Source organism: Dama dama, chromosome 4, assembly GCF_033118175.1.
Source record: "Dama dama isolate Ldn47 chromosome 4, ASM3311817v1, whole genome shotgun sequence".
NCBI lineage: Eukaryota > Metazoa > Chordata > Mammalia > Artiodactyla > Cervidae > Dama > Dama dama.
In genome coordinates this window covers 12,109,805-12,133,212 of record NC_083684.1, presented here as the reverse complement: position 1 = coordinate 12,133,212, position 23,408 = coordinate 12,109,805, and the positions used below count along the sequence as shown (strand labels likewise).

General features: G+C 45.9%; 1 protein-coding gene across 2 annotated transcripts in view; it reads right to left on the bottom strand.

The window, feature by feature from the left end:
- Nucleotides 1-23,408, bottom strand: part of WWOX (WW domain containing oxidoreductase) — an 886,744-nt gene that overhangs the window by 230,869 nt on the left and 632,467 nt on the right. The window contains exon 9 of one of the 2 annotated variants that reach the window (XM_061138078.1): nt 22,176-22,283. The exons of the other annotated variant lie outside the window; for it this stretch is intronic. Coding sequence (XP_060994061.1) covers nt 22,191-22,283 — 93 coding nt within the window. The 3' untranslated portion in view covers nt 22,176-22,190. Of the gene's footprint in view, nt 1-22,175; nt 22,284-23,408 lie in introns of those variants that run through there. 2 annotated transcript variants of the gene reach the window in all.

Sequence of the window (23,408 nt, the reverse complement as noted above, 5' to 3'; positions counted from 1 at the left end):
CTTCTAGGCAACCAAAAGGAAGGACGTGAACAAGTATCTCAGTCACTAGTTCAAGTTTGCCTCAACAGCAATGTCTCCAAATATCTAAAAAATGGGCTTCCCTGGTGGCTCAGCAGTCAAAGAGGACTCCTGCCAACGCAGGAGGCACAGGTTCCATGCCTGACCCCGGAAGATGCCACATGCCTTGGAGCAACTACTGAACCTGAGCTCTAGAGCCCCAGAGCCAAAGCTGCTGAGCCCGCGCGCCACAACTCCCGCACCCGCACGGCCTGGAGCCTGTGCCCGTGCGCCCTGGAGCCTGTGCCCGGGAGCCACAACTCCCACACCCGCACGGCCTGGAGCCTGTGCCCGTGCGCCCTGGAGCCTGTGCCCGGGAGCCACAACTCCCACACCCGCACGGCCTGGAGCCTGTGCCCGTGCGCCCTGGAGACTGTGCCCGGGTGCCAGAACTCCCGCACCTGCACATCCTGGAGCCTGTGCGCGCGCGCCACAGCTTGCACACCCGCACGCCCTGGAGACTCTGCTCTGCAACAAGAGGAGCCACCACAGTGAGAAGCCCGAGCACCGCAATTCGAGAGCAGGCCCTGCTTGCCGTGACTGCAGGAAAACCCGTGCAGCCGTGAAGACCCGGCACAGCCAAAAATAAACAAGCAAAATTTTTTTTTTTTTTTAAATCTCAAAAATGAGATAGCTTCCCTCGATATCTTGCAATGACCATCAACCTTGGTAAGTCAAATTCAAGGTCCTCTTAAGTAGTTTGTTCAATTCAATTTTATCTTGGCCTGTCACACATGTGAAAAAATGTGTCATAAGCCCTTAAAATGTAACCTTTTTTCCTGAAATATTTTGGCAGGTTTTTTATTGATTCTTTCCTTCCCCTACTTTACCAAAGTTACATAGGTCAATCTTTTCTTATGTTATCTTTTTGGGGGGTTACGGGTGGGGGCGGGGGGCTGGAGTGAGATGGTGGGTAGGCTTATTTTCCAAACTGCTGTCATACGTTTTCAGAACTTGTCCCCAGACTATCCTCTGCGATGTCAAAGGAACCTTAGACATAGGCTAGACTGATCTGGGGACTCTTACTTTCAAGGAGGATCATGACCTTTAACCTCAGACCCCGCAAGATGCAAGATGGGTGAGAGGTGCAGGAAGCGGCTTGCATTAGTTAAGAAAGCTGATTTTTTATGGAGAATCGACTCTTCCCTGGTAGCTTATGCCAAGGACACAGAGGAAAATCCACTTCGCTTCTCCTTGCAAATCACACCAGGGCTAACAGAAAAGAAAGGACTCTCCGATTGTGTTAACAACACAATCACACATAATTTGGATTTGGGCATACGAAAGAATAATCACCCATCAGCCTCTGCACGGAGAAAGGCAGAGAGAGGGAGAGAAAGGCATAGTCAATCCCCCCACCCACGTGCTCTCCCCGCTCAGCCACGTTCATCTGTATGATCCTACAGAATATGGCACAATGTTTTCAGGGAGAAATAAAACCCTAGAACTTCATTAATGCCATAATTAAGGACCAAATTAGCAGGCCAAAAAATAAAATAAAATAAAATCACTATGATTTAAAAAGAAATAGTAGTGAAAGCAACAATCCTGAATTTATACAAAGTAATGTTTTATTTTATTACATTTCCTCTTCCCCTTTTTGAACATTTCACTCTCAGGGGATTAACTGCCTTCTCAAACCCAGGAAAGGAAACCTGAAAATTTCTCCTTTTTCTCTGAGGATGGGGGGATGCAAATACAAGGCATCGCAGGAATAGCGGACACTCTGTTTTCTGAGTGCTCGCCCGTGATTTATGAAAGGTGTGCCTCGCTGCGGGAAGATAACGCCATTTGAAATGGTCCATTTCATAAATCTATCCTCCTTGTCCCCAGCCGCACACAGGACTACTATGAACTCCTGAATCCAATAATGTTTTCATCCTCTATTGACAAAAAAAGAAGCGGGGGGTTGGGGGGGGGGGAGGACTTTGTTTGGCGTGAGCGAGGTAATGATGCCCTTACAAGGGAGCAGCCCTAACACGCCGTCTCTAGGGCTTTCTCTGGCAATGGCCACCAGGCCTCCAAGGCGGGGATGCCTGGATAAACAAAATGAAGAGATAATCAACATGCACGACATCCGGAATGTCCTTTTATGGCTAGCGGCATTAATTATAGCCTGGGCCCCAGCCTCCCGGCGACCGCAGAACTGAAAGCTTTGCCTGAACACCCTCTCCGCCCGTGATGGATTTATCCTCTGGAACTGGGGTATTTCCTATTCATTCATGCACCGCTTCAGTATATCTGCTTGTTTATCTCACAGCAAGAATGCATCCAGAAGAGAGTTCTGTGCCAGTTGGGGACCAATCATAAACTTCAGTGAAATTCATGGTTGTGAGCTGCTCTGGCGGTAACGAGGGGGGAGGTGATATATACATATCCAATGCCGGGCGGGCTCCAGAAGACCCGTATGAAATACGAGCAGGGGACAGAAGAGACTTCCTTGGGAGCCAATGAAATGGACAGCTTAGACGCGAGAGGTGACTACAAATACACGATGGATGCAACTTCTCAGACGGAAGTCGTACGTCAGGCTGGGATCAACTTCTCCTGACGGACTCTGAGAAGGGGAGAAGGGGACAGGAAGGCGACACGCAGCGCCCGGGGGTCTCGGAGCCTGGAGAGGGAAAGAAATCACACCCTCTAGGCATGAGGCCCTTCCGGTTCATCACAAAGGAAATAAAGCCAAATTCTAAAAAATGAAAGAAAAGTAGGCATGCACGTATTTAGCAATGTTTTAACCTGAGTGGCAATTAGGGCGTCTGAGAAAACCCTTACACCCACCACTCAGATATTAATGGATTAAGAGGCAGATAAAGCAGAGGATATAAGATGGAAATGATGCAGAAATGTGAATTTGAAAGAACTCCCAACATAGGATACTCACCCTGATACTCTGGAATTTGCATATTTTGACTTGTATTTAAAAAGCAATTTCAAGGTCAGTTTCAGTGCAGAAACACTGAGCTGAGATGGGAAGTAACCCCATTAAAAGTCTACCAGTGTTTTGCATATTTATTTTTCTTCCTCTGTAGTGAGCAATGACGACTCATAAATCAAAAAATCAGGGTAAACAAATACCAAAGAGGTTACTTTATACAAAATGTATACTCTGTATTCTATCTACTTATACACACAAACATTTCTATTACTAGAATTTATAAAGTGTGTAATACATGCATGCATGCTTAAAAAATTTGCATACATTTCCATAAGATGGAAAAAAATATATTATTGTCCCAAGTCTCAGAAGACCATGGCCCAAATAAAATGACGACCACCTCAAATGCATTTTTGTATAATGGGATGGAAGTAATGTTTATTTTTAAAAGCTCCAGGCCTATTTTTTTTTTTTTTTTGGCATAAATAGATTTAAATTTTCCAGTTATGTAGATACATGGTCTGACCATGAATATCCTAGGCAGGTATAGGCAGCTGAACAGGATAACCTTGGGTCTTTTCAATAAAACTCGAGGAACTTCATCAAAAGCATGTACAGATATCAAAATCAGCATCCACCCATTTCTACTGAAGACACCATCAGACTCCTGTCACGCTGATCAACCTGGGGCAGGCTGGAAGAGGGAATGGGGTTTGGAGAACTGAGAGTTGCCACTGAAAGAGGCAAAGTTATCCCCACAAAGTGATTTTCCCAGACAACACGGATATTCTAGCAGTCTAAACACTTCCGTGTTTTAGAAACTTCTTAATAATTTGATATCTGATAACTGACAATTTGATACATGGCATCCTAGGCCACCGTAGACGCCACCTACAAAAATTAGCCCTGTGTCTTTATTCACTTGTTTTATAAAAAGAATGATCCTTTAGACTAGACTTGAAATGACTTTGGGTCACTTCCCAAAAAGTGAAGTCCATCCTCAAAGGATAAACATGTGCCACCAGTGAGCTGATGCCAAAGAAAGGATCAAGAGTACTTGACTTACTCAAAAGTAAGTCACAGAAATGAAATTCTGAAAAATGTTTCCAGCAATTGAAGAATCATGCTTCCTTGTCATATAAGACAGTGCTTAACGCGGAACTTGGAGCAGCAAAAAACTCAAGAAATGCAAGTTTAATACATCTCTGCAGAATTTACATGATCAGAGAAAACACACACTCAAAAAAAAAAAAAAAGGAGATGATTCCATTAATACGTAATCCTTATAAAGTGTTAGCCATGTCCAGCTCCTTGTGACCCCATGGACTGCAGCCCACCAGGCTGCTATGTCCATGGAATTGTCCAGGTAAGAATACTGGAGTGGGTTGCCATTCTCTTCTCCAGGGGATCTTCCTGATCCAGGGATCGAACCTGGGTCTCCGGCATTGCAGGCAGACTCTTTACCATCTGAGCCACCAGGAAGCCCCTATGTAATCCTTATGGTGGTGGTGTGGTGGTTTAGTCGCTAAGTCGTGTCTGACTCTTGCGACCCCATGGACAGTGGCCTGCCAGGCTCCCCTATCCATGGGGTTCTCCAGGCAAGAATACTAGAGTGGTTTGCCATTCTCTTCTCCAGGGTATCTCCCCAACCCAGGAATTGAACCTGGGTCTCCTGCATTGCAGGCAGATTCTTTACCGACTGAGCTACCAGGGAAGCACATGTAAACCATATACCTGTATCTAATTAATGTGATTAAACACACAGGTGTATTTATGAATCAGGGTAGCTCATACTATTCTGGTAACTTTTTGGTTTATTTGAAATGCTTTTAAAATTAAAAGTCTCCCCCGCCAAGAAAAAAAAAAATACCCTATAGATGTGCCCCTCTTACGGAAATTTGATACATCAGAATTTTTTTTTAATCTAGGAATGAGGATAAATGATGAGAAGGAATTATTGAGAGACTGACTTAAAGTCCCTGTACTAGAAAACTATTTCCACTTAATTTTCCAGGACCAGATTTAGCACATATTGTACCCAACAATATATGACCATATTCCAAAACCCAAATGGATTACTAATGGATTAATATGCTTTAAAAAGCATCTTTACAAGATTTAACCATGAACAGAACTCCTTGCTTCTCTTGGCTTCCAGTTAACATGTGACACCCTGTAACAGAGCCTGGAGTTTTATATGAGCCTGACAGTGATGGATTAAAACCATACTCTAGACATACCTAAACAGTAGCACTTACTTTTTCTTACTTAAATCAGGGTTGACCTACTGGAGCCATTTGCTGGAAACTGTAATTGCTGAGCTGTTGTCAGAAATCTCTCCTTGCCTAGGGTGAGTTGGTTTCCAAACCAAGAGGAGAAAGTACAACCAAGACACGTTCCAAAAATCCATGCAGCCTATGGACCTTGCCCAGTAAGGAATTAGAGAAGTTCTGCAGTTTGATGAGTCTTACTCACAAAGCAAGTTAAAATTCAACATGGTACATCCATGTTCTGAGTTGTATTATTTATAATAGCTCAAACATGGAAGCAACCCAAATGTCTACTGACAGATGAAAAAGCAAAATGCAGTACATACATACAATGGAATGTTATTTAGTCTCAGAAAGCAAAGAATTTCTGACACATGCTATAACATGGATGAACCTGGAAGATACTACAGTAAGTGAAATAAGCCAGTCACAAGAAGACAAGTACGGTATGATTCTAGTTAGACAAGGTACTTAGAGGAGTCAAAATTGTTAACGACAAGAAGCTCCCGGTTGCCAGGGGTTGGAGAGAGGGGAGAACGGAGGTACAGAGTTTCAGTTTCACAAGGTGAAAACAGTTATGGGGATGAAGGGCGATGAGGACTGCCCAACAATGTGAATGTCTTCAGTACTCCTGAACCGTACACTTAGAAATGTTTAAGATGTTAGCTTTTATATGATGAGTATTTTACCACAATTAAAAAAATAATCCGGCCTGGTGTGGGTTTCACTGGCTCCTTAACTGTTCGCTAGCATCCATTCACGCTGTCATCGCTTATTCACTGGGCAGGCCAGCCCACCCAGGAACTGGCTCTGAATAATAAAGTGCCTTCTCCATTTGGGGGAGATCGGGAAAAACTTGGGTTGGTTTCAGGATCTTCGAAAAGTCTGGAGCCATCCAGGATGAGACCAGGAGAAACTTGTTTGGAACGGGTGGCTATAAGCAGCCCCCTGGGGCACAGTCCAGGGAATTAGGCCTGAGGTCAAAGGTAAGTGTGAGACACCCTGCAAATAATCAAAACTCAACCATGAAACTCACCACTTTCCCCGAGTGCAGCTACTAATCTCACTTTCCCTGATTCCGTCCATGGACCACCATTCTCGTGGTCACCAGACCAAAAATCACTTACGTCTCCTCTCTCTCACCATCAAGACCCCACCAGCCATCCTCTCACCCCATTTCTTCCTCTCTAAACCCACCTGGTCAACCCAGTTTAGAACCTCATCAGTTCTGGACTAAAAGACAGTCATAACCTCTTAATTATTTCTCAGCTTCTTGTTCCTTGACGCCTGCCGTACATGTATATTTAAATGTGTGTGTGTGTGTTAATCGCTCAACTGTGTCTGAATCTCTGCGACCCCATGGACTATAGCCCACCAGGCTCTTCTGTCCACGGAACTGTCCAGGCAAGAATACCTCAGTGGGTTGCCGTTTCCTTCTCCAGGGGAGCTTCCAGACCCAGGGATCAAACCCACGTCTCCTGCATCGCAAGAAGATTCTTTACCATCTGTTGACCATCTGAGCCTCCAGGGAAGCCTACACACACACACACATACATACATACATGTGTGTGTATATTTATATATTTAAAGTCTTCAGAAACGCCCTTGTTATCTTACTAACAGAAATAAACCAACAAAGAAAGAATAAGACAAAAACCTGCTGTGGCCCCCTTGCCACTAAAGGGGGTTTAAGCTTTTGATCCTGGCATCAAAGTCCCTTCTCAAATGACCTTCATGAGGAGGACTGCAGAGTGGCTGGTGGGGGGGAGGTGGGCACATAAAAGCAGGCACCACCCATTTACTCGCTTTCGCCTTGGGCCGCAGGGTCTGAGCAGTGATGTCTCAAAGGAGCGGTTCCCACGGCTTTCTCTAAGCTGTCCTCACCAAAGCTCTCCCGCTGCTTTGGCCTTTGTAACTATCAGGGCAATGCATCGCCTTTTACAGACTTGTTGAAAGGGTATCCCATGGGAGATGGTCCTCAGGGGAGCAGCTGACTCCCCTTGACTCCCAGGCCCTGCTCTCTTGACCCGGCTACCCACACTGTAGACAGTCTCATCAGAGAGGCTGCTGCAGCTTGTGCCCACAGCCCTTCAGGGGACAGGTAGGACGTGGTCTGCTGTTTAGACACGGATGCTCTCTGCTGGCCGATGGAACTCACACCTGTCCTCTGGAGGCGGGGGCTGGACCAGGTGCCCACCAGACACCTCCGAGCTCCCCACCTTGTCTGTCTGGCCCCTAGGAGGGGGTGGGACCAGGCTGAGTCATCCCCCTTCTGGGAAGGCCCCTCCTAGAAACCACCACTGCGCCAGCGCTGGGTGATGGGCAGGCTCCCTGTGATGTGGATTAAGTCTTTTTAAATTCCAGGGGGGCCTCCCATCGGGGCAATTCATCACGGAGGCCGCAGCTGCGGGTCTCTCTTTCAGGGAGGTCAGCAATTCCAGCGTTTGGTTGGCACCTCTTGAGCAGGGTGCCAGGAACATTTTGAAGACAGCATTTTCCTTGGCAGGTGTGCCCGCTGGGGGGGCCCACTTCAAGGTTTGTGAGAGCAGGGAAACGGCAGCTGGGATCTATCTGTGGTTGTGGGTAAGTGCGTTTGGAGGGGCGAAGGGAACGAGGACTGTCTCACACAGCATGTTCTCGTTCAGACATGAAGGAAACGGCCAGAGTGGTCAGGTGGCTGCTGGGGCAGGCAGGGTCGTCCCCCAGGGCTGCCTTGGGTCACCGCTCGGTCGATTTAAGAAGTCTCTCTGCTTGGGGGCTACACTCAGACACCTCTGTGTCTCAGAAGGGACTGGACCCAGCACTTTAGGGGCAGCTCAGACCACGGGTTGCTTCTCTGTGTCTGAAGGGTCGGGCTCAAGCCCCTTGGCTGTACCAACAGCTCAGGCTGGTGCTGCCACCGCGAACTGCCTTCAAACTCCGGGACCCCTCCTCCAGTGTCTTGCCCAGCTGGACAATGAAACAACTGGTCCTTCTGTATTCTGGCCCTGCCGGTAGACGACCCCGTGTTTCACATTCCGCGCTGTATGACACTTGCTCACCTGCTTGTTTGCGTGCTCAGTCGGGCTCAGCTCTTTGTAACCCCGTGGACTGGAGCCCATCAGGCTCCTCTGTCTATGGACTTTTCCAAGCAAGAATACTGGAGTGGGTTAATTACTTATATTTCTTAATTTTTAAAAATATATACTACTGTATATAAAAGGGACTTCCCTGGTGGCTCAGCTGGTAAAGAATCTCCCTGCAATGTAGAAGATCCAGGTTCAATCCCTGGGTCAGGAAGATCCCCTGGAGAAGGGACTGGCTACCCACTCCAGTATTCTTGCCTGGAGAATTCCATGGACAGAAAAACCTGGCAGGCTAGAGTCCATGGGTTTGCAAAGAGTCGGAGAAGACTGAGAGTGACCAATACTTTCATTTTCTCATAAAAGAGATAATCAACAAGGACCTACGGCACAGCGTAAGGAGTGGTACTCAGTATTCCAGAGAAAGCTATACAGGAAGAGAATCTGAGAAAGAACGGATGTATGTGTGGATACAACTGAATTACTCTGCTGCCCGCCTGAAGCTAACACAGTGCTGGAAATCAACTGTACTCTAATAGAAAACCACCAAAATCAAAGCGAAAAAACACACCTTATTATGTTTACATCTGCCTCCTCTATAAGACTGTAGGCTCCTCAAGGTCAAGAAGCATGTCCTAACTGCCTACGCATCCATGCCAGTCTCCATGGCTACATAACAGACAGTGGGGAAGGAAGAGGAGTGCAAATAAGGCAAGAAGCATCCTTTTCCCAAAGACCACCCCTGAGGACCACACAGGACTTCCCTGCCATCCCACTGGCTGTAACTTGGCCACATGGCCGCAGATTGCTGGAAGGGCAGTTAGGACAGGGAGTGCTTACTCTGAACCACCAAGAACCTCCTGGAAAACTCTGTGACTAAGAAAAAAGGATGGACGTGATATTGTGTGAGAAGCAACCACTCTTACCCAACAGCATTTCTGGAATCCCTGTCTTCCTTGCTGTGCGGCCTGAGGCGTGGGTCCGGGGATGTTCGACAGACTCCCACCCCACCTCCCCACACCGCATCCTTCTATTTTCCATTCAAAACCATCTTCTAAATGGCAGAAGGCTCTTCCTGAGGGCAAGCAGTCCAGGCTGAACTTTCGGCCTGTCCCCTAACCCTCCCACTCCCAGGAATGGAAGTGGAGCCTGGCAGTCTCATCCTGCCTTCCTTCCCCACTAAGCTCAATAAATACATTTGAAAGATAACAGCTCAAGGTATGGCCCTCTCACTCAGACCCCAGACCATGCTCCTGAAGGCTGCCGGGAGGCTTTCCCCTGCCCCCCTCCTCAGCACTGGAAATAGATTTTTAAGCAGTGTTATAGAGCAGTTTCTCTTCAAAATCCTCCTTTCCTTTTCTTTAGTAATGTCTTTATAAATCACCGTTATAAAAATAAGGCAAGCAGAAGGAAAAATATGCAGTGCCGAGAAACTGAAAATTCAACTATTTGCTTTTTATGGGACACTTGAGGCACTTAAAAAAGAGAACTGCTAGAAAACTTAAATACAAAAAATTCACTGTATGATAACATAAAAAGCCCAACAGAACTGAATAGTTTATGAAAATAATTTGAATATTTACGCTTCAATTTATGGTCTGAAAATCACCCCCAATCCACGACCTTCTTCTTAAATGGATTTTCTGAGAGAGCGTTAAATACATGCTGATTATTTTGACACCATGTCGACTTGGATATTCTGTGCAATGATTTGCAGGCAAAAAGGAAATTCCCTAAAACTCTAATGTAAGTATATGGGAACATACATTATATATACAGAGAAGTACATTTATATGCATGCATATATATAAAGTTTAACAAACATTTCAACTCAAAGGGGGTATTTTGGGGTTGCTGTTATTGTTAGGGGAAAATACTGTAAATTTAACTTGAACGAAGCCAAGGGCTACAACACATTGTAATTCTCTTGACAGGGAAGCTCGGGTTCAAGTTCATATCTTTTTATTTTCTAAGACTGAAGCTGCATGATCGTTTAAACCGTATTTTATACACAACATTACAGAAACACAGCAATGCGGGTCCATAAAAGTGTTGATGAAACAGAACCAAACATTCTCCCATTTTGACTTCCCTATTATTTTTCCCCTGTATGTCAAAGAAAGCCCTTCTCAGAATTTCTTACAATTTGTCTATTTAGGAAAAGTATTTAGCATTATTTCAACAGGCCCCCAAAGCATCAAATATCTGTACCAAAAAAATCAATATTTACTTCCAACAAGGAAAAATATTCAGTACAAGGAAAATGGTAAGGAAAGCATATGTCCAAACACTTTATTATTAAACTCATGGGTTTAATGAAACCCAAACATGGGGAATACATTATGTAAATACACATGGACAAAGGGCTTTTGAAGAGCAGGGGACCACAGCATTCAGGATCTGTGACTATGATTTTTTTTGTTTGTTTATACATTCTAGCAGGAATTCATATAACACACATATACACATACACACACACACTGCTGAGACTATTTATTCAGTTTTAAGCACAAATCTCTGCAAACTTCAGCAGAAGGGAGGCCTCAGAATATGTGTCTGAGCAAAAGAATAATTCACTGAACTTCAGGGTTAAAATAAAAAATAAACACACTGAGAGAATTCCCTACTTTATCTGGCTTCTGAAGAAAGACACTTTATTCAAGGATGCACAAGAAGATTCCCTAGGACTGGGCACTGAGACGGAACTAAAATCAGAGACAAAAGATACAGACTCAGGCAGCAAGTCGATAAATAAGTGCTTGGTTAAGTCTGATAATTATGTCTTAATTACGTCCCCTTTCTCCACTTTGAACTTAAAGGAGAACACACGGCCACAAATGGTATGTCGACCCGGGTAGCGTTGTGGTGCTGGGGTTGGGTTGGACAAAAAGTGTTTCAGGTTTTCCCATAAGAGCTGATGGAAAATTCCAAATGGACATTTTGGCCAACTCAGTATTTAGGTAATTTCAGAGATCAAACAGCCAATGTCAATTTATCAAATTTTGGCTTTATCAATTTATCAAAGTCAGGCTCCGGGCTGCGTGTAAAACTCTGGTGAACTTACAAACAGACGTGCAAATAGACACATAAGATCATAAAAGAAGTAATACTATTTATTGGTGGTTTATTATGCATCAAACACATTTCAAAGCCTTGGCATGTATTAGCCGAGACGGTCCCTGAAACAACCCACTAGCTATGTCTTCTTCGTGTTATTCTGTGAAACAGATGAAGAAGCCAATGCATTCAGGGAAACTAAACTACATGTCCAGGCTCACCTATCTGAAAACTGGACAAAAAGGCGGGTCTGCTGGGAGCTGGAAAACAAAGACCATGGTCTTCCCACTAAAGCTCAAACTCCAGGGTTGTCTACATCCTCGTAACAATGGGCCAGGCACTGACACTCCTGCTCACGGGTAGTCAATTCATTTCCTCCTCAAAGCGAGGCTCATTTTCTCCACAGGAGAACAGTCAGCCGTGGGGAAGAGCTGACATGACTTTTCCAACCACCCCCAACTCCCCACCAAGCAGAAGTCAAGGTCGAGGTCAGCCCTTGGCTGGTTGTCTTGCTGCCCAGACCCAGGCTCTTTTCCGGAAGCACAGGCTACTTCCATTGAGTCCTTCAAGTACAAAACCCATGTGCCAAACAGCTTGCTGGAAGGTGGTGGGGGTCGGGGAGGGGAGGGGAGATGACGGTCCGGGCACCTCGAACTCCTGAGTTGCACATCGCTCCCTTGACGGGGCGTGGCCATCGGTGGTCTTTTCTGACCCAGGTAGACCACGTCCTCCCTGAAGGCGGGGTCTGCAGAGGACTGACCACGCAACATCCTCAGCCCGCCTGGCGTCCTTGACTCTGCCGGCATCTGTGAAGGCAGCAGGCAGCCTGCCCAACATACTAAGCGGCCATTATAGCCTGAGCCCTCGCCATTCCAAACAGACAGATGAAAATGCCCACACCCTGGGGCCCAGGCACTCTGGCCAGGCTGGCTATCGTCCTTCAGCTGCTGGATCAAGCGGGGCTGGTTGCGGCTCTCATCAACCAAGGCTGCAGTATCTTACGACGTGAACCACTGGCAACGGCCACACGAGCGCACGCTGCCTGACATCGGCGCTGTGGCGCTGTGGATCGGATGAACCAGCAGCCTCCGTCAGCAGCCACAGGACATCTGAAAGGAGATGGTGCCTGCCTTCCGCAGAACGAGCACCGACAGGTAAACGCCTCTAGCTTCACCGTGCTGCTCCCCCTCCGAGACAAACGGTCCCGAAGTGACAGATACAGACTTACCAAGGAAGACCTCAAAAGCTTGGCTTTTGATGTGTCACTACATTTCAATGGCACCGGTCAAGTTCTACTTTCTCAGGGGTCTCTAATGTTGGCTCTAAATGCCTGTTGGAGCTGCGTCTCCCCTGACCTGCGGTCTCCCTCCCCTGCGGCCCCCAGAGAGTCTCTAATACGCTGCCGGCTCTCCCCAGTCTTCTCCCCTCCCCTCTAGGACGCGACTCTGTCCGTCCAGCCGTGTTCACGGTCGGGCCAAAATACTGCCACATCTTGACTCTCCTGCACTGTTGGCGGATATGTAAGTCGGGGCAGCCGCTGTAGAAAGCTGTACGGAGGTTCCTCAGAAGATTGAACACGGAGCTACTATACGATCCCCCAACCCCACTCCTGGGCACATATCCTGACAAAACCATCATTCAAAGAGACACACGCACCCTCAGGTTCACAGCAGCACTGTTTACAATAGCCAAGACATGGAAGGAACCCAAATGTCCATCTACAGATGATGGGGTAAAGAGGTGTGGTGTGTGTATATATACACGATGGAATACTACTCAGCCATAAAAAAATGAAACAATGCCACTCGCAGCAACATGGACGTAACTAGAGATTATCGTGCTAAGTGAAGTAAGTCAGAAAGAGCAAGACAGATACCACACGACGCCACGTGTATATCATCTAAAATATGACACAAACGAACCTACCTACAAAACAGAAACAGAATCACGGACACAGAGGGCAGACAGGTGGTGGCGGAAGAGAAGGGGGTTGGGGGAGGGATGGAGTGGGAACTTGGGGTTAGCGGATGTAAGCTTTTATTTACAGAATGCATAAACTACAAGGTTCTACTGTATACCAGAGAGAACTATATTCAACAGCCTGTGATAAACCATGATAGAAAAGAATATGAAAAAAAAAAGGATGTAACACATGCATTATATAACTCAATCACTTTGCTTCACAGTAGCAATTAGTACAACATGGTAAATCAACTCTGCTTCAATTAAAAAAATACAGTTCCATATCTCACCTCCATTCTCAGGGTAGGCAAGAGTGTGATCAAATGAAAAACGAACAGATCAGTAAGGGACCAAACCCTGTTAGGTCAGGGCCAGAGCGTCAGCCAGGCTCTCCTCCTGCAAGCCCTGCTTAACTGTGGAACAAAGCATTGCTCTGCAAATGTAAACAGCATCTGTGCCCTCGGAGAGAAACAGAGTATTAAGGAAGCTCGTGAAGGTGGAGACCCCCCGCCCCTTCTTAAAAATCTCTGGAAGAACACGTGGGAAAGCTGAGAAACGGAGGTCTTTACAGTTTGGTGAAGCATGAAGGTATTACAAAGCTGCATCCCCCTTCTTGTAACATTACCCCCTCTGTTTCACAGTTATGGATTTCCAGATGGACATAAGCAGAAAACATGTCCCAGTGAGTTCCCGGTTAGGATGCTGGGAACTTCAGACAGGACATTTTAGAAGTGTAAGAGCGTTTCTCTGCAGCACTAGGGCGATGATCATCCCCGGCTTCACTGACATGCACTGCTGGAGCGCTCTCCTTCCGAGCAGTAACGCAGAAACGCGGGTGTCACGCTGATGCCGGGGCAGACTCGTGTGTGTGCACCACAGTGGAGGGGCCGCTGCTGAGCCCCGCGGTGCTGCCACCCAGCGGCGGCAATGCCAGCCTGGGTCACATGGCTCGCACGAGGCTTAGCCAACGAACACGTTTAATAAGACAGATGAGCAATGCACACACTTAAAATAACAAAAAAAAGGAGCCTCATGAGAGAGACAGACAGATTCAGACACATAGCCACGCAACAATTAAATCACATTGTAACAAAGTGATGGAAAGAGATGAAAGTGAAGTAGTAAATACACTGAGTCCTGTCCCACTCTTTGTGACCCCATGGACCACCAGGCTCCTCTGTTTCCTGGGATTCCCCAGGCAAGAACACTGGAGTGGGTTGCCATTTCCTTCTCCAGGGGGTCTCCTGACTCAGGGATCAGACCCATGTCTCCTGCAGTCACAGGTGGATTCTTTCCCATTGCGCCACCTAGGAAGCCCCAAATACTTAAACAGTTAATATCATATAGCTAACCTTACAGAACAACCACTTGTAGGCTTATTAAAGGCATAAATATTTATACATACACACAGAAACTGACCAATAAGTGTTGGATAAGAGGGGAGCACACGGACACCTCCTAGACACTCAAGGATAATGACGTACATTTTACCAATATCTGCCAACAGCCATAGAAGGATTTGATAGAGAAGGACTCTGGGTTGCTGAGAGTTTTAGCAAAACTTTACTCAAAGACCATCAGTTAGCCTGTGGCAGGTCTAAGTGAGCTATTCTGACACCAAGGTTGGATTCTTTCCATTATGCCACTACCCCGATTTTATCAATAAATATTTCCCGATAGGAATGGTGATAGCAAGTTCCACTTTGTAAACAAACTTTTAAAAGCAACCTGCTCCCCCACCAAAAGCCAACTGAACAACAACAACAACAACAAAACCATTGCCAATACTAAAGCATTCTAAAACTGGTCTAACTATATTTGGAAGCTCCTTTCTAAGATGCCTGTGAATCCTTGGCCTCAGGATAAACCCCTTCATTAGGCACAAGGTCTTCGAGACAACCTCAGAGACCTTGCGGATAGTTTCCTTGAGGCTGTTCAGCCTGTTCCTTCTAACCAGCATCTCGTGGAGAACTGATTTCTACCCATCACTCCAGGCCACCATTTAAGAAACCCCTCTTTGCTCTGACATTTCCGAAGCAGATAGAAACTAATTATTCTGGAAGAACAAAGTTCACATGACTGATTCTTTCCAATCGGAAAAAGCAATGTACCACTTGATTCACGGAAGAGTGAAACATCACCTCTCTCTCTTGAGAGAGATTTTAGATAAAAGCTGCTAATGCTTTGCAAATTGAAAGTTTATATCATTATACATACAGGTAGAATCTTCAGAGTTGTTAAAACAGGTGATGTTCTGTATCCCACTCCAGGGGAAAAAACAAAAACAAAAACATGAATTAGATTACCAGAGAGGTAGGTACAAATGATGGATCAAGAACTCAGGCAGGAGAAAATGATACTCTACTTTGGGGATGGTCTGGACTATGAGGATGATGCTGCTGTTCTTTTTGGGGGAGTGACAGCCAGAGTGGGCAGGGGAGAAGGAGAGGAGGGAAAAGAAGGTGAAATTTTGACTCCTGGCTGTGGAATATTTTTTTCCTTACAGATTTTAGTGAGAAATGAAAAGTGTTAGTCACTCAGTCATCTCCGACTCTGCAACCCCGTGAACTGGACGGAGCCCACCAGGCTCCTCTGTCCACGGGGTTCACCAGGTGAGAATCCTGGGATGAGCTGCCATTCCTTTCTCCAGGGGATCTTACGGACCCAGGGATCGAACCCCAATCTCCTGCACTGCAGACAGATTCTTTACCATCTGAGGCACCCGGGAAGCCATTATTTCTAGCCAAGCAAGACCTTCGTTTTAAGTTCTTGCTTTTAGTATGATTAATAGGTTCTTATTGCTTAGCGATGGTGCCCAGACCCGGGACACTCAACCTCTCTTGAGGATCCAGGGGTTCCTCATCAGCTTTATGGCCTAGATCCAACCTGTGAGTCTCCATTTCCTCCTCCATAAATGGGAAGGTTGGACCCCAAGGTCCGGGAGAGCCGTTCCAGATCCACAAAAGGCAGTCAATGCAGAGAGAATGAGTTCCTGATGGGAGTGACTTTTCTGGTCTGGGGGGCTTGGGTCAGACTGAATAGTCTGAAGAATGGGATTGAGGGCAAGGACTGGTCACACGCTCACAGCCTTAGGGTGGTGAAGGACCATTCCAGAGAGACTGACTGCATGGCAGGATGGGGGCAATGTGTCACGGGGTACCCGCTGACCTGGAGGCGGAGATCACAGCCTTGCGAATGATGGAGGGATCGCTCACTCATGCCTACGTCACAGAGCCCTGTGCAGGCTCTGAGCACGGAGGCTGGGGCGGGCCTCCCTGGGCGGTGCGTCTCACACCAGCACTGGGAGGCCGGGGTGCCCTGACTCTCACGAGGGGACGACAATGAGGCTGCTTCTTGGGCTCCACCTGTGTGTCCCTTCTGCAGGCTGATTTTAACCTGCGTCCCGTACTATAGCATAATCATGCATATAACGGCTCTGGTGCATTTTGTGCATCCTTTGAGCAGATATCAACCTGGGGGTGGTTTGGGAATCACCCCTTCCACCTGCCGTTGGTGTCGGGGGGGCTATGCCTACATTCTCCCTGACATCCCACTACAAGTTCAGCCCTGCTCTCTGCTTCCTGGAGGAGCCGGGATTTAGAAAGATGTCACAGGAAGCCCTCCTCCCTCCGTCCTGACCTGCTGACGCCCAGCATCCCTGCAACCACTCTGAGCCTCAGTTTCCTCGGCAGGAAAACGAGGAGGTGAGGAGGTTGTCCCATCTCAGCGACAAAGTTTGTGAGAGACTCGACAAAGCTCAGGACTGTAAAAGCTCTCTGAAAATGGCAACTTCTTTTTCAAGGCTAAGATAGGACGTGCTCCTGTGCCTTTGGTTTTGGGATTTAAATGCTGCAGGATTATATTTACTCTCCTGAGCTTATTGCGTTTCCCATGGCCGGTGAACTCATCCGGACTCCATCGGCTGGTGCAGAAATCATGTCATTTCGAACTTTCCTCAGCCCGCGATTTGAGTCAGTGAGAAGTAATGGCAAAACAAACGTGGCATCCTGACGGAGCCGGGTCTATTCTTACACAGTACGGTTTTGAGGCTAATGTCTTTTCAAACAGCTCTGTTTTGCCTGCAGACTTGAATACCCTCATTATAAAGTGTTTGAAAAAAAATTTCCCTTATGTTTTTTTAAAGAGCGCCATTCTTCAAAAAGATGTCAAGAAGCTCTTTTCTTCCCCTTTTGCTACCAGGTGTAATGTAGAGATAAGTATAAAATCTGGTTGGAAATGTGACCTATATTGGACTGGCAAAGTGTAATATCAAGCAAACAGCTAGTCTGGGAGCTGGCTTTGTCCTACCTTGCCACTGATATTTGGAGAAAAGGACCTCATATTGTCCACGGACAGGGTGAGCAGCTTGGAAGTCAATTATGGTTTTAAAAAAATGGGACTCCTTGGCTTGTGGAGTTCATTGGCAGTCCCTGGCCTGCCTCGCAACAGCCTAAGCCAGGTCTTTTGGAAAACATTTTATTTTCAAGCTCAGAGTAATAAGAAGAGAAAAGTCATTTTTTTTTTTTTTTTTGCAGATGAAATGGTGCTGATAATAAAAAGTAGGTCACACTTTCTCTGTATCTCTTGACTTTCTCTGAAAAGACAAAGGAGGGTTTCGGAGATGAGAATGAGTTGGGGCAAACCTTTCACCTGGGTGTTCTTCGTACTCAGAGTAAAACTGGGGACATTTTTGGTCTGGGTTGACATTTTGCAGAGGCAAGGGAGATGGCGATGGGAACTCTGAGGGCTGGCGTGGGGGTGCAGAGAGCAGATCATCCAAGCTTTTGAGAGACGTGAGAACCACAAGTTCAAAGGACTATTGGTGGCTATGACCTTAGGGTTTGGGGCAGCAAGGCAGGAAGACACGTCACGCTAGCATCTGGGGGAGACGGCGCTGCTCTGCACAATCCTTTACTGTCCACTCCCACAAGCGTGCAGCCCTTCCAGCAAGCGGCCGGGCCACTTCCTCTGGCCAGTGAAACAGGGCTGAGAGGACAGGTGTCACTCCCAGGAAAAAGCCTGAAGAACTCACCTGGTCTCGTTCTCTCCTGTCCGACAAGTCCTGCAGGAGAGCTCTGTCAGAGCAGCTGAGGAGCAGAGTCAGCTCTTGATGGATCTAGAGCATGTAAAACTCACTCTTTTATTTTTAACCACATGGCATGTGGGATTAGTTCCTGACCAGGGATGAACGGATAAAGAATATACATAAACACACACACACGCACACACATGCACACACACACACACACACACACACAATGGAGTACTACTCAGCCATAAAAAAGAATGAAATAATGTCATTTGCAGCAACCTGGATGGACCTAGAGATCATCATATTTAAGGGCAGTCAGCCTGACAAAGAAAAATTTCATATGATATCACTTACATGTGGAATCTAAAATATGATACAAATGAACTTTTTTGTAAAACAGAAACAGACTTACAGACATAGAAAGCAAACTTATTCTTACCAAAGGGGAAAAGGGGGGAGGGTAAATCAGGCATTTGGGATTAGCAGATACTCACTACTATATATAAAACAGATAAACAAGGACCTGTCGTATAGCACAGGGAACTATACTCAATATATTGTAATAAACCATAAAGGAAAGAATGTAAGATATATATATATATCTCACATAGATAGATAGATACAGAACTGAATCATGGTGCTATACACCTGAAACTAACATAGCATTATAAATCAACTATACTCCAACAAAAAATAATAATAATAAAATAAACAGGGCATGAATTAAAAAAAATAAAGGAATTGGTCACTGTGGCACTGTGACATGTTACATGTCCATTAAACTATAAACATGGCAAAAACAAATAGTACATGTTAATTACTGTTTCTTCTATGAGGCATGGTAGAGGTTCTGGGGGAGCACAAGAGATACAGTCCCTACCCAATTGTAACTAGTCACGTAGGAAAGAAAAACATTAAATATCAGCTGCAAGTGTGATGAGTGGTTAAGCTCAAGGACACAGGCTTCTGTAGCCGGGGAATGAAGATGTGTTCCCAGATGGTGGCAGCAGTGATTGAGAGCATGGAGAAAATCCCCAACTGATGGCTTTGTTGTCTCCAGAAAGTCCTGAGTTTAAGAAAAGAATGAGCGTGGTGTAGGATGAGGTGGAAAACCTGACCAGATGGGCCTCGACCAATTAATGCACAACTCTGGAGAAGCGGTTCCCACTGATGGACTCGGCAACAGAATTTCACACGTCAGGAAGTACACAAAGGGTAGGTGTTGAGTTCAGTCCACCATGAAACCGCCTCCACCTATTCTGATAATGATACTTGGATCTGATTTTAGGAAACCTGAGCCTCCCGAACTCTTAGTCCATGAACTCTCGATGGTCTGCAGCACCTGCAACAGGGTGAATCCTGCCACTCAAGCCCTGCTGAACTCCAAAATCTCTCACCACAGAGACTAGTTCAGGATGAGCACGCAGTCCAAACTGAGTCAGAATGGATCCCCCAAAGGAGAAACTCCGCTCTTTCCCCCCTGTGTTGAACCTAGGAAGATATGGCGGAGAGCTGTTGGTCCTCGTCATGATGTCCAAGACACGAGCCCATCAGAAAATGGCAACAATGGGGAGGAAATGTAACTAAGGATAAAAAGGATGGAAACCAGGAGTTGGTCATTTAGCCCCTGGATCAAGCATTACCTGATCTCCTTGTCACAATTATATTTTCCAGTTGGGTGAAGTCTTCTTTCATTTGCAGTAGAAAGTGCCTATGATAACTTCATACAGTTAAAAGGGGGGAACGATTTTCTTGACTCTGAGTTGTTATAATTTGACAATCTTTCCCAGAATCTATCAGAGATTTAGCTCAGAGTCAATCCCAGATATGATCGCTTTGGTTCTGCAGATTTTGTGACTGGGTTTGCCTTCTTATTAATAGACAAGGTGATCATTCATCCCTACTGGTTTCAGATAATCCTAATTTATGTCTCTCTTCCTGAATAATTATTATTAGTATGGCTCTTTTCACTTTAAGAAATATCCAAGACTGATTAAACAGTAAAGTATAAGGTTACCCTACTCATAATTCTTCTTTACAGAGCTTTTTTCCTTTAAGAGTAGAATCCCACACCCCCTTTGCCAAATTCTTTACAGTGATAATTGTGGCTAATTATACTCAGCAAATAATCTCATCTTGCCAGTCTTCCCATGTTTGACTTTTGGGGGATTAATCACAGCTTTCTGCTGTCTAGTGAGGTTCTCGAGAGCATGGCATTATTGTTTTATCTAAAGGAAATCCCTCTGCAACAGGCCCCCATCCATCATCCCTCCTGGAGGAGAAAGAACTGATTAAAACTTCCTGGCCTGCAAACTTGTTTGCTAACGTGTGGCCTCCTCCACACCAGCAGCATAGGGTCTTCCTCCCGCAGCAGCGTGTTTGGGATTCCACTTAGGGTACTGTTTTATCAAGATGGGACGGTGAGCCCTGTGTGAGGACCCGGTGCTGGGAATCTGATCACCCCTGTAAACACAATGATAACGTTGTGTCCAGACGCTGGGAGAAGACAATGCTCCTGAATTCCCTTTTCCTAATTAGAGCTTGAAACAATGGGTGGGAAATCCACGCTCCCGCCCACCCCCAATCATTATCTATCGGCCTTCATTTCTGGGCATTGATTGAGCTTGGGGTATTTTTGTGTGTGTGAAGGAACAGCAAATTAAAATTCAGAATTCTCCCTTTTGTCTTCCTGGACCGTTCATCTTGTTAGAAAGCTGGGGTGACAGAGATGAAAAGTCGGAAGTAGATGATTTGGGAGACTGTATATACTTGTATAAACCGAAGCAACTTCCCTTTCAAAGTTATTCCAATAAACAAACATTTAATCAAGGCAGACGATGGGATGTGAGTTCGTAAAGAAATTTCGTAAAGAACTCTTTTGGTGAGGGGAAGGCACAGACAAGCCACCTTTGCCAAATGGTGGGCAAACACCTTGTCTTCTGAGTGTCCAACGATTTTGCTACATCAACTGTTACTCTGCTGGTAGGAACCAACTATATCATGAAGCAATATTTTCATTTTTTTAAAATCGGAAATGCCCAGGTCCCTGAGGATGTCTGGTGCAGGGGAGTGCCTGTCCACGTCCTTCTGAGCCACACTTCTGGCTGGCACCATCAGAGAGAGAGAGAGTCATCACCAGCAATCAAGTCGTATTAAGTCGATTTACATTTACAATTGCCCTGCAGAGTAACAATTAAGCCATTTAGATGGAAAAATCTCCCAGGCTCCTGCAAAAAGGATCGCTGGCATTGCAGATATAAAACATTGTGTTCTCCACTGAAAAAATAAAAAAATAAAAAAAAAAAGAAATGAATATAACATTGTAAAGCAGCTATACTCCAATAAAAATTTAGAAAAGAAAAAAAAAACAACATTGTGTTCTCATGTAATTCAAACAGCCTGGACAACGACTAGCTGACCAAATTCTCTGCTCAGTAACTGAAATGACCTGTAAAGGGAACCCTCTCAGCCCGTACATGACAAGTGAGTAAGTCTGTTTCCAAAGGCAGCTGGCAAACCTCCATCTCTCAAGCTTCTCAGACTGACCAGCTGCATCAGTGAACTTGGGGCCATCACTCCCGGCGGAAGAGCAGCAGCATTCTAGAGGGGTGGGATGGGGTGGGAGGTGGGAGGGAGATTCGAGAGGGAGGTGACATATGTATGCCTATGGCTGATTCACGTTGACGTTTGCAGAAACCAAGCCAATTCTGTAAAGCAACTATCCTTCAGTTAAAAAATAAATTAATCTCAAAAGAAAAAAAAAAAAGTAGCTACAGGAACACACCCATCAGTTAAGGTCACGGTGGCTGCTATGATGTGATAGAAAAAAACAAAATTCTTGCTCACATAAAGTCCAGACTGGGTATTCTTGATCACTGGGGTGACCAGGCTTTATCCAGTGACGCAGGGACTCTGGCTCTTTTCATCTCATGGCCCCTATCGTCTTTAAAGTGTGGCTTCCAAACCTGCAGTGAGGAATGGGGAATGAATGATTGCACGTGGAGAGTCTGAGTGGGTCAGACCTAGAAGGGCCCACATCACTTCCATCAATAGTCCACTTGCCAGAGCACAGTCACGTGGCCACAGCTAAACAACCAGAGAGGCTGGGAAGGGAAGTCCAGCTGTGTGCCAGGATGAGGGAAACGGCTAGGTGATGCTCGGGACCTCTGTCTGCAGGAAGCAGTGAGCAGAGTCACAAGCAAGCTCTCTCTCCCTTCAAGTTCAGGGTCTTGGACCCCCTTACACTGTCTAGGTGACGGCAATTAATGATCAAAATCAAAATCTATTCTGGCAGGATGTAACGAGGGCGTCTGAGTTGGGGAAGAAAAACCTAGGGCTGAAATCCAATGGATTAAGTCACTGAATCAAAGAAGCCCTCAGACCTGCGGTCCCTCAGACAGCCCTGGAGCCGGAAGGCTAATCATTCTTCTGGGATGCCGAGTTTTCTCGCGGAGTCCCCGGAATGCACCCTTCGACCTTTTGAGGTTTCCCATGGCTCTGATCTCTTGCTAATGGATAGTGTTCTCCGAGCTGATGGTGTTTTAAAGATACGACATCTGACCGATGATAATAGGTCCGACCTCTTCAGGGACGGCGTCATGCGCCTCCCTGTCTCAGCCTCCCTTACTGGCTAATTACATAACTTGACTAGAACTTGGTTTTTAGGGCATCAATTTTGCCATTGCCTAACCACAAGTAAAACCATAAAGTTTTATGAGAGCTAAAGGGACTGCCTTTTGCAGAGGGGAACTGAAATGAAAATTAAAGGGAACATAAAATGATAAGAAAATAAAATGAAATTCCGCCAGGTGTTTTCCCCCGGATTGCCACACTAAACTACAGTGCTGGGGACATAATCCTATTGCTTATTGTCTCTGACGAGGCACCGAGGGAGAGGGAAGAACCTGGCATTTTCTGATCACAGGCAACGAAACTGAGGGAGTTCCAGCAAGTGGCTTTAGGAGGAGGCACGGAAGTAAACCCCTCAATCCACCATCTATGTAGTCCTCTAAGCGAGTTCTCTGAGCTTTAGACTTGTCATTTACAAAACACAAAAAAGTGCAACTCCTCCTAGCATTTTTGTAAAGATT